The 12481-nt window shown below is 38.9% G+C and overlaps 1 protein-coding gene across 39 annotated transcripts in view; it reads left to right on the top strand.

Annotated features, from left to right (window-relative positions):
• The window catches only part of TCF4 (transcription factor 4), a 350526-nt gene that overhangs the window by 123405 nt on the left and 214640 nt on the right, over positions 1-12481 (top strand). For all 39 annotated transcript variants that reach the window (XM_043558923.1, XM_043558914.1, XM_043558924.1 and 36 more), the window contains one exon: positions 299-395. In XM_043558923.1, the coding sequence (XP_043414858.1) occupies positions 299-395 (97 nt within the window). The remainder of the gene's footprint in view (positions 1-298; positions 396-12481) is intronic.

Raw genomic sequence — 12481 nt, 5'->3', positions numbered from 1 at the left:
TCAGGTGTTATACATACATTATTTCACTTAATCATGTCAACAGCTTCATCCCATTGTTTCTATTACTATTATTATTTCTAAGATTTCATAGCTGTTATGAGGAAAACTTGAAATCTGCAGCCTATAGAGCCTCTCTTACCCATGGGACCTGTGAAGATGGAGGTTCCTTATAATGAGTGGGAATGTAACTGGAAATGTGGACTTCAGTGTCTTTGGGTCACAGAGGTGTCGATAGAGGGTGTTTATATGCTGATTTCTTCATGCAGGATGAAAACTTAGGATGTTGTTTTATTTACAGAACTATGGAGATGGGACACCCTATGACCACATGACCAGCAGGGACCTTGGGTCACATGACAATCTCTCTCCACCTTTTGTCAATTCCAGAATACAAAGTAAGACTAATTTTAAATTGACCTGCACTTTTTGAATGCTTGTATTTTACCATAGAAAGGGGAGAATACAGTCTAGACAGAGGTTCTGTTTTTAGGAACTGGGATCTGTAGGCAGTTCACTCTAGTAATTGTAAATTGCAGAAAAATACTGACAGTTTATGCTTGGTTAAAGGACTACGTTTTATAAGCAGGTGGAATCACAGGATTTCAGTGATACTGAATCGCTGTGGGGATTGTCCTCCTTAGATAGAAGAGCATGAATTCCAATTTCAATGTTGCAATACTTGTTTTCTGATTTAAGGTTGACAGAGTCAAAGTGGTGAATATTTAAAATAAAAATATCTTTGGGCCTGTCCATTGGCAATGATATATAGTCAGTATCACCTGTGAATTCTTACTAAAGGGGTTACGGTAACCCCTTTAATAATAGGTTTAGAGCGCTTAAATCAGAGTAGTGAATTCAAGCTGAATTAGGAAATCTGGTTGTGTATTTATTGAGGTGTGAGCTTTTTAGTGCTGATGGTCTAGGCAGATTGTATTGTCCTTCACTGGAAGCAAGATACACTTGAGATAGTTTGTGAGTTTCCAGCATGCCCTCATACCGGTGTCCTTAGCATACTTCTCTGTTTTGTTTACCCTGTGGGGATGTGTGTTCAACAGTAGTAACCTGAGCAGTGGGCAATAGCGGGTTGCTTCAGTTTTGTGTGAAACAATGATCTTTGCCCTAGTAAATGTGAGTTTTTAACAATGTTAATAAATCTCACCATGGTAAAATTCTATTGCAAATCCATCAATAAATGAAATTAAATTTCTTGGCACAAGGCATTGGGCCATCCTCCAAGAAAAACACACAGCCATAATTGTATCATTCTCAAACCATAATTGCAAATGCTTCTAAAGAATGTCCCTATTTTTAAGCCTTGGAAGCTATACTTGTTATTTAATGTATAGATAGTCCTTGAAGCTCATTTTTTTCAAAAGTCACCATCAAATCCATCTAAAGGAATTTCAAATATTTGACATAAAGTAGACAAAGCAGAGAAATACTAGCAACCTATTTTAAATGGGTAATATCATATGCTTGTGCCTTTAAGTATCATGCCAACTTTGAGAACCATGAAGTTGTGTGTGATCCTAAGGCTGTTATTATATTTGTGTTCCCTTTTACTTTAAAATGGTAAGTTTCATATTTATGTTTTAATTTTGTAGCTAAAGCAAGCATCCTGGTTTTTATCAATTGTTGATACGGAGGTGCAGGATATGGAGATACAGAAGACTAGATATATTTGCCAACCTAGATTTTAAAGAACAGCTTTAGACTCTTTAGTGACAGTAGCACTAACGTTAAATTCTAACACCTTGCTTCTCCAGTTATCCTCATTCAATTTGACAACACAGAATAAAAGATTAACTTGAAAATAATCTTGGGAAGGAGTACTTAAAGGGCATATTAAAGAACTCCCTGAGAAGTTTCTAAAACTATTTTCTGATGAGTGAAAGTAAAATAGGACAAATAAATTACTACTCATATTTAGAAGTTTATGTTCTGTCCGTGAAAAAAGGGTTTCTTAAGGAAGAACTTGATAAATTAGTATCACGGAATACACCAAGCAATACAAGGATATTAAATATTTGTTTCTTGTTCATCTCTTGCCTCATGGGCAACTGTTTTACCAGCCAAATTTGTTTTTCAATCCAAATGGTATTTAAAATATAAGTGGGCTGAGAGTCTGGAGCTAGAGCAGTGAGAGCTGACTCTTTTCACTTAGTTGTTGTTTAAGCTGAAAGTCCATGTCAGCTGTGTTCTTTTATCCCGTCTGCCCTCCTTCCCATTAAACTCTTAAATATGGAGGCCAAGACAGTCTCCTGCATTGTGATAGGAAATGCTACTATGTCCGGGAGGCTCCCACCCACTGTTCCCCATGAAAGGACTTCTCTGTTAGATAAGCTGTCTGGTCTGAAACATGGCTCTTTATTGTTTACAAACTGCTACATTTTCCACCTCAAGCAGATTTTTGCACAGAATAGAATTGTGCTGGGGCTAAATGGTTTATCTGACATTAACGGGGCAGTGTCAGACTGGGGTCAGGAAAGTCGCCCTCAGAGCGAGAGGGCACGGCGCAGTCTGCAAAAAAGGGTAAAAAGACATTGAAACAACTATGAAATACCTTGCATTTTTAGTTTGGAAAAGAATTTAAAAATATTTTTAGAGAACTGCCCATGATGCTTCACGAACTCTTCCCACCCCTGTAATTTCTCACATCCCAAATGCCTTCTTGATTGGCTTGTCTATCTCAGGGCTAGATTAGGGGAACAAAGCTTCTCATTGATTTTTGCCCAAGCTGCTGTTTATTTAAAATAAGACCACTTTGAGATGTTATGTGGCACTTTTACAAAGAGAAGATGGGTTGTTTTCGAGAAATTAAAGACAGCCAGTTTACAAATGGAGGCAGAGATCAAGGAATATCTATTAGTGTGGCCACGAATTTGAACTCACAGAGTACATGGTATGATCTGAACTGCTCTTTGTGTCCAAATCCATATTCTGTGTCATGATCCTGGTGCAAGTTTTCATTCTTCCAAAAGCAGGTGTTAGACTTCATTGTGAGTTTTTGACTACAGTCAATACCTGCTTTCAGAATCTTTAGTTTTCAGTAAAACTACAAAGGATTTCTTTACATGTTAAAGACTTGATTCTGCTATGATGTCACAATTAGGGTAAAAGCTAGAAGAAATAAAAGCTATAAGAAATAATAATAAAAGCTATAAGAAATAAATCAACCACTTTATATTGGACCGGATTCTGTGTTGTCAAATCAATCAAGCCTGTGACTGAATTAGGCGTCTGCTACAGAAACAAGTGACACTAATTTTACGGGAAAGAGTTATTAACTGCAGATGACCCGATTTTTTTTTTTTTTTTTAAGTAAACTGTTCACTTAGCGAGGTTTTATTTTCTTGCAAGGAAAGAAAAAAGTAATGAACTGCTCTCTCCTTTTGGGAGTGCATCATTGTTATATATTTTGTCCTTTACGGCAATACACTATTTTGGAGAAACCATACAGGCATTGCTAACATTTGCTCCTGAACTCTTACGGTAATAAAACCCTTTATTATAACTCTGAACTTTTTGATTTCACATGAATGGTTTTGCATAAACGTTGCACTTTTTGTGATATAAATACTTAATGTTTGGCACCAAAACACCAAAACTCAATGTATTTATGCATTTCGATTTTTTCCAAAATGGTATGTCATTTATAAGAGTAAAAGACTGTCTTCATTAATTTATTCTTTTAGAAACAAGCCTGCATATCTGAATGTAATACCCTATTTGATAGTTTGTGAATCCCTGAAGTAAAAATGGACAAATGAATGCAAGTGTACTTGCGCGCAAGCATGGGTTTGTGCACACATGTGCGCCATACCCCCCCCCCCCCCCCCGCACACACCTATTCTGTTGGAATTAATGAACACTACTTGGTTTTTAAGGCTACACCACTTCTTCCATTACTGTCTGTAATCACAGTTGCCATACAAAGTTTGGAAGTTGATATTGTGTAAATCCTTTAAAGGAAAACATAGCTAAAATAAACAAAAAAGCCAGCCCCTAATTTTTTTTTTAAATAACTGTGCATGACTTTTTGTTTTCCTTTTTGTGTGGGGGAGTCCGGAGGAGTTGAGAGACGATAGCACTGAGTCGTCTAGCTGACTGCCTGCACTGACCAGTTCATATATGCACTCTCTTTTTTTTTAAAATGTTTATATTTTTATTGAGGTATAATTGACATACGACGTTGTATCAGTTTCAGGTGTACAACATAGTGATATGATATCTGTGTACCTGACATTTCCAGAATCCTCACTCATTGCTTTCTTTGGGTGGAGACGAGCAAGCTGGTTTGCATTTTTACTTGTTTGAAATGCCCTGTCCTGTTTTGTGTCTGGAAACAACAAATCACTTTTTCTTTGTGACTACTTATGATTATTAATGGCAATAATGTACACTTGATCTACTGGAAACTTGTTCGCTGAAGTTTTTAAACAGTTTGATTAAACCTTTATAGGGGATCAGTGAATAGCTTTCAGAATATGCTGAAAGGACAGAAGGACCATGGGTCTGAGGTTTGTGTTTTTAGGAGGATTATATGCTCTGGAAAAGTCTGAAAATCCCAACAAGAGCTATATGCAAAGAGTATGGATTTTTTTTAACATTTCTGACCCAGTTTTTTTTTTTTTTTTTTGGCAAACGTTAAACTTTTGCAAATAATTGTCCAAATGTTTTTACAATGGGAAAACAATATATTTTCTAGCTCTAACTTTTTGATCCAAGGAAGGCTCTAAGCATGCATTTTCCTTCTATTGTTCCAGAGGCTTATTGAAAACTAGATTGTTTGAGTGAGCAAGTTGCCAGTAAGATTATAGACATGCATTGGTAACTGAAGGATGTGAAAAGTGATACTTTTGTACAGTTGGGTGCAGCTTAGTTCAACATCAGCTGCTGTGTTTTTACATGTCCCATTGTGAATGGTTCAGTTTCCTTACTGTGGTATTTAGTTGTAGCCCCACTAACGGTAACGGTACTCTACCAGTGCCCTGAATAATTTCCCACTGTAGAGTAACTGGTTTCTAAACTAGCTCAGTGGAACATTTTACTGCAGGATTAGATCGGGGTTTCAGGCAGAACTGAAGAAGGCTGCTGGCTTATAGGATGACCTTTGAATCTCATCTGGGTTAGCGGTTGATATTTTGATTTGGTTACTGTGGTCATATTGTGACAGCTGCTAGCTCATTATAATTCGGTTCCACTGCTCCGTTTGCCTAGCAGGAATATTTAGGTTTGTATTACTTCAAAGTGTTTATGACTACCCTGAGTTTAGCCCAGCATAAAGGTGAAGTGTTGTGAGTGTTTTCAAATCCCAGTGGCAGAGGCCAGTGGCACAGTCTTCTTGTAAAATGGTGAATGTGAGTAGATGCTAATACAGGGAGTTTTTCTTTTCATTGTAAAACTGGAAATAAACCTAAATGAAGAGGCTCTAACCAGGAAAACTGTTTTTGAAAACCTTAACGTACAATAACCACAAAGAAACATAGTTTTTTCAAAACATGGGTAAAGACCTCTTTGTCAGATGTTTTCTTTCCATGCAGGAATTTAAATATTTGATTAAAAAATAAAACCTCTACAACAATGGCAAGTGTTTGATATCCTAAAGTGCCAGAGGTCAAATAATATTTTAAAACTACATGAAAATGAAACTGTGAATACGGATGGCAGCTCTAGAAATTTTAGTTCACTTCTAAATTGTTCTGAAGTCTGATGGTGATAGCAGGCTGTTGGCGAGTTCATTAGTTAGGGACGTCTGTGTATTTTCAGTGTCTTCTTTTTTTAATGACTTTTTTTTTTTTTTGCTTGAATTTACTATGATATCATCTGTTATCTATTGGACTGGTAACGTGGTAACAAGCAATTTCTGAGAGAAGAAACATTTAATTCTGGTGTCATTTGTTGTTAGCTTTCTTCGTTCCAGAGTTTTGTTATTTGAATATGTTAACCTAAAATGTCTTCCCCAAGTATTAACAAATAAGACTGTTTTAAGTGTCTTCCCGGGTGATATTATTAATCCTGATTTTGAGCTAAGGCTTGGAGCCAAAGAACTGGCTTTTCTCCTCTCTGTTTTGCTGCAACTGTGGGTGGCTCCTCAGGTCAGGTTTTTCCCCATTTTTAAATCGAGGGTGGAACAGACCTTTAAATGATCTCTGAGGTAATTTTCTCATCTAATGGTCCATTGATCTTTTAGGTATGCCATTTTATCCTTGTGCTATATTTTATCTTGTGAGATGTTTTATCACTATTTCTAATCCATTCATCTCTATTTTGTGATACCTTCAAGTAACTTTGCTAGTGATGTGTTTTCCAAATGTTATTCTTTAAAGCCTGATTCAAATGGATGTTTCTTTTCTACCTCTGCTCATTCCATATCTATAGTTAAGGGATTGGATTGATTGAAGATAAAATAATAGCTTATTAAGTTATATCACCAGGAGAGAAGTGTGATGCATGGGCCAATGCTTGGCATAGAGTTGTAGGACCTCAATAAATGACTGTTGAATGGTTTTATTCATGGCTAAATCAGGAAATCATGTATATGGGGTTTAAATCCTGAATGAAAAGCCCATAAATTAAAATCAATCCTACATCTGTCTCACTGTATCATGAAGAAAACCCTAAATCAGAGCCAGTCTTACAGAAATTAATTCTCTAGTACTATATCCTTGGCTGTCCAGAATATTCTAATGTCAGGGAATGGATCATGTTACATGGTGGTAGATTTCAGTTTTCAGTAAACATACCACAAAATATTTTATTTATAAAAAATAAGTCATATCAGTCTTATTTTGAAAGGCCATTGAAAAAAGTTAAGTGTTTCCAGTTTTCAGATAGGAAAACTTGTCCACTCTATAAAAATTTCTGTTTGCCTTTCATGGGTCTGGCTTCCTTTCCACTCAGCCATTTACTGTATGGTATGCTCTAATTAATGCTGTGATCATCAAACATTTTCATAGTCAGGTTTTATAAGATTTAGAAGAACTGATCGCATAAAATGTTATTTGAAAACGACAGCCAACAGGAAAGTGTAGATCTTCTAAATACTAGAGGAAGATTTCTTACATAGAAAGTTATGGACTCTAAGAGAAAATAAATCATTTTAGAGTTAAATAAAAGTAAAAAGTAGTATGTATCAGGAAGAAGGCTTTTACTTAGAAGTAATGGAAACTGTGACTAATGGTCGCTTAAGAGGAATTACTCTTTTACTAGAAGTCTGGTGGTGAGCTGCTGCTAGAATCAGTTTGTGGCTCATTGATATCAAGGCAGGTGTCTGGTGATTCTTTTGTGCTTTCCCTCATTGTCTCAAGATGGCGGTCACAGCTTCAGATGTCAAGTGTGGGTTCGATGCAGCAGGAAGCAGGGAAAAGGGAGTCCCACAATGTGATTCCCTGCTCCTCGATATCCAGTGGCCATCTCCAGCTTCAGAGTTTGGGTGGTAGGGAGGTACACAACAGCTACTTTGGCCAGTGCATATCAGGCTTGTTGATTGACAGGGTTTATTTCATTTCTTCTCAGAGAAAAATGCATAATTTTCAACTTAACAGTTTGGACAATGAAGAACCAGGCTCAGACTTTCATGTAGTAAGAAAAATATAAAAATGGGTCTCGAGTCTGAATGCTGGTCAGCAAATTAGAGAAAGGGACAGAGAGACGTGGAGTATTAAAAAAAAAAGTGGTCGAAATGAGGAAGGTAGAGAAAGCACAGATGTGACAGTCACCCACAGGAAAGAGCCTGATTGTGCCTTCATTGCCCTCATCCTTTGTGCGAGACAGTGACCAGCCAGAGTCTGCGCTCTCCATGTCTGCATCACCTAGAACCTTCTCTCTTAGGTCTTTGGCTTGAGTTCCTGCCACTCTGTGCAGAGCACCCTGGCCGTGCAGTGGACCCTTAGCTGCAGCCATCAGCCTTTTCCACGGTGCCTTTGGTGGTCTTTGGCAATGCGCACTGCTAGTCCCGTGGCAGCCATTCAGAGCAGGCCTGGCATCCTGGAGCCACAGTGTCCCATATATGCCGTCACAAGTACCATGAGGGGAGGTCCTTGCCCCACACCACTCAAACCGTCTTTTGTGTACTTAACCTCCAACAACCTGCCACGTCCTCGTGAAGCACTCACACAAGAGTGCCCCTTGCCCTCAGCAAAGACAACAACAACAACCCTCTATTTTATTTTCATATGTACGACAATCGTATTTGTTGATCTTTAGTGTGGAGGATTAAGTGCAGCCAAAAGACATTTAATTTTAGTTAACACGCCAAGACTTCGTGAAATTGTGGTGAGAGCTGGATTCAGCTTTTGGCCTGAAGTTTCCCACCTCTGTCAAACACAGTCATGGCATAAGTCAGGCCAGTGAGAGAATAGGCAGAGGGAAGGGCCATGTGTCATCAAAGGAAAGCTGGATGTGAAGTCAACAGTGTTGTTTTTATTGAGTATGCAAGTTTTTCTCTAAGGTTTTCATCAGAAAGATGGCTTCTTGGAATTTCGCATTAAGTTTGATAGTTACGATATGCCCGTGGTAGCATTAACCGGTAACATGCTTCTTGACTGGATCCTTGAGTCCCGGGGTATTAAACACTTGGAGTTTCTCAAACCTCTCATTGCCTCTTGGCTCCAGGAGAACCGTCAGTACAGTTACAGGATCTGTGAACTAATAATGTCCGTGAAAGTTGCATGTCTGCCTTGAGTGCCATATGGATCATCAATGAAAATAAGCCTATTCTCTCTGTTCACGTTAAAACCTTCATTAGGACCACAGTAGCAAAGGAACTCAGTGTTAAGCGTTGAGAGGCATCACTGAACAGTAGGCTAGGCCAGGGCTCAACACAGCCTTAGTCTTGACTGTTCCACTTCCTGGTGATTGGACTTTGGATAAATCGATCCCCAACTTTCTCATTTCTGTGAGGATAGTAACACCTGTCCTACCCGCACACCCCAGAATCACTGTGAGCAGTGCAATGACGTGATACGTGTTGGGACAACTAACTGCTCTGTAACCGTTATCTTATGGCACTGCAAGGCCACACTTTGGGTACTCTTACTTTGGTCTGTAATTAATTGATGAATGTATAGACTTTGGGTTTGCCTGTTAGCAGCTTTAAGACACCTTTACCTTCTACAGAGAGTGGAACAGAAGGCAAGAACAGGTAGAGATAGCATAGAATGTTCGGTTCTGTAAACATCAAGGCCAGAATGGAAAGATTTCTTTTTCAGCCAGTTCACAAACACAGTAATCCTATAAAATAAGTACCTCTTTGGGGACAACTTTTTTGAATTCAGATATGCCCCTTGTGAGATGCTTGCCTCCAGCCATTTGTCCCTCCAACTTAAATATTCTCAAGTTTCGTTCTTACACATGGCTAAAAATACCTTGCTGTGCTATTTGAATGGTGGGGCGAGGGGGCCTACCGGCAAGCCAAGATGTCTTTGCCTGCATTGTAGGTCATGTGGATAATGAGCAACCACTAGGTAGGTTGCTTTTCACCAAGGAGGTGCTGTTACACAGACCTTCCACATTCTCAGGAATGTGGTAGAGACAGTCCTCATCCACCTGGGTTTGTTCTTCTCCGGAGAGGCTTGGCATAGAATGTCGCTCTGCGTGTGATTATTCTCTGATTCTCTTTACTTCAAAGGGTTTTTGGGTCCTTCCTAAGGAACTCTGTATTATTTTTGAGTAGAAAAAGGTATTTAGTGGATCCCATTTCATTTCCTTTTGCAGAATCAGGCCTCCGGACCCACAGTTGGAAGATGCATGGAGCATAGATTGGGATTAAATTAAAATTTGTTCCTAAACACTTAACAGATACAGCCCAAACATTTTTCATCTTCCTGAGGATTGTTTATTAATCACTCCTCAATTCCTTGACACATGCTTATTAATAGGAAACACTGGAAGGAAGCTTCACTTTATATGGTGTAAAATATTGCTGATGATAGTGTTTCTGTTTGAAATAAAACATCGTGAGCTTTCTTATAGGTTGAAAATCCCACTAAAGCCCTAATAGTGGCGAAGTGGAGGATGGTAGGCCGAGCAAGGATTGTTTCTAGCTGGACGTTGGGTTGACGCCTAGCTTGTTACTCTCCAGTTGTGTGACCTTGGGCAATCTTTAGTGCTCTGATGGAATTTCTCGTCTGAGTTGTTGCTCTGTGTTTAAGTGAAGTAATATGAACAGCACCAGGCACTTCAGTTCAGTTACTGCAAGTTATTATTCTGCGCACTTTTATTTTATCTAGGTGCCTTTTCTGTTTATTGGGTCTGACTAGTTTGGCAAAAGTGGTGTGCAAACTCGAGGATCATATAGCGAATTTTGGCAGAATGTGGAAGTGATTAATTAAATGCCACCCCTTCATGGGCCATATTAAAGCTGAATGAAAATACAAAGTGTGGAATATCTGATAACACTTGGTGGAGAAAGAAGAGACAAAAGAAGCAAAAGATGAGAGAGAAAGAGACACATAAAAATGTAACTTTAGAGCATTCTGATCACACAGTACAGTTTTCTGGTATTATCGGCACTGGTGTGGTCCACTCTCTGCAATTACTAGGTTACTAATTGCTCTTGCCTTTTCCTCACCTTGGCTGTTCAGACCAAGCTGTACTCTTAACAGTTCAGCAGCCAAATCTGAAGGCTTCAGATGCAAGCAGAAACTCTTTATGTGTAACTGATTGTAGTTAATTGGGCAATACCAAATTGTGGAGGAAAATTTATTAGTGACCCCGTCTCCTTCAGAAATTTTGGAGTAGCTGGAAGTGAGCCTAGTATCTGTATTTTTGGAAGCCTTAAACCCTGGTCTCCTGACAGGATTAAACTTGTACTTTATCTTGTGTGTGAGTGTGTGTGTGTGTGTGTGTGTGTGTGTGTGTGTGTGTTTGTTTGCATTGCATAGTTTCCCTTGTCCTTATTTATTGATGGGCTCACAAATATTATTTGGAAATTGAGATGCACTGAGCATAAATAGATGAACTATCATGGCCGACTACTTAAGTAGCTGTGGACAACCTCTGTTAGGCATTCTAGTAACTAGTTATGGGAAAATACCAACCTACTAAATAGTAGTTTGCTTGATAATCTTATGGTGATCTAAGTAAACCATTTTTCATTTTACCCTTGGTTTCCTTATTTCACTTACTGACCTAATTCATAGAGATGTGGTCGGGGGAAAGAGGACTCTGAAATTTTTCATTACCTCCAAATAAAATGTTCTAAATAGATATACTTCTGTGATTGCATTTTCATTCACTGCACCATTCTATATATAGTTTGAACACCAAATTGGAAATAAAACAAAAGAAAGCAGCCTTGCCCACAGTCTTTTAAAGGCATTTTAATAGTTAACGAGATTTTGCCCCATACCCTCATGAGTTTCATTTAGTTCTGAAATAAAAATTTACGACTGTTCTCTCAGCTGGGCTGATACTAGTTTTAGAGTGGAATTGAGTTCACACCTGCTCTAGCATAAAAAGAAGCCTCTATGTGACTTCTTTAAAATATTCGCAGAATAAGAGAACTCCCTATTCCTGTAATTGTGACTACACGGTAATGTTCTTTGCAAACACTAGAGGAACTGCTTATAAATTGGTTCTGATTTGCTGATAGTGTCCAGAGCTAGATGGCCGCCTGAAGTTACCTGTGTGCCTCCAGGTGGAATGTGGTTGTGGAGATGCAGTCGGTTTGCATAGGTAGTGGACCTCCATGAACACTGGAAAGTGAACATATGGGAAACTCTTTGCATTTGCTAGGCCATTTAGCTGTTCGCGACATGGTCTGTTAGTCAGGCAAAGTACGATGGCTTTTCTGAGTGCTCTGGTTAAGAGGCAGGATGTATGCAGTAGAGTGCACTTAGGTGGATAGTTAAAAACCAATGTAGGCTTGTACGTCCATCATGCAATATCTAAATTTCGATTTATCAGAGCAACTCAGGTTTCCTTATGACGAAGGAGGAATCCTCTGTATGGAAGAAGAAAGTGCTCTCAAGTCATGTGAAAATCTTAATGACTAAGGGAGGGCTGGTTTTTATATCAAAGGCGGTTTTTCCCTGGTCATTGTGATTAGGCAACATATTTGAGTGGTTGCATGTAAACAGCATGCCTATGTAATAAACCCCGTTTTGTATGAGTTGGACCGTAGATGGCAAGGCACTGCTTAGAAAAAATATTTGGCTCGTTCTAATATTTAGAGGCTGATGACCTGCCAAAGAACCCTCCCCCTGTGAACCCCACATTATCCCCTCGCAAAATTGTGAGGGTTGTGCATTTTATAACTTCATCACAAGTAAATATTCAGAGAGAGAGCCTTTTCTAGAGGCAAAGTTGGAAGTGGCAGAGAGGATGGAACGTGGATCCCAAGTTCCGTTTCTGGCTTGCTTGTATCGCAAGCAGGTTTTATACCTCGGATCTTTGCTGTCTTGATTTTCCAGTGGAGAGGAAGTGCCATTCCCGTATGGCAGTGAGGAAGAGGGCAAATTACATGTCTATGAAAGCA

This window comes from Prionailurus bengalensis, chromosome D3 (genome assembly GCF_016509475.1).
Source record: "Prionailurus bengalensis isolate Pbe53 chromosome D3, Fcat_Pben_1.1_paternal_pri, whole genome shotgun sequence".
In the NCBI taxonomy this organism is placed as follows: Eukaryota; Metazoa; Chordata; class Mammalia; order Carnivora; family Felidae; genus Prionailurus; species Prionailurus bengalensis.
Note: the sequence above shows the minus strand (reverse complement) of the source record. Positions and strands in the feature narration are given on the sequence as shown.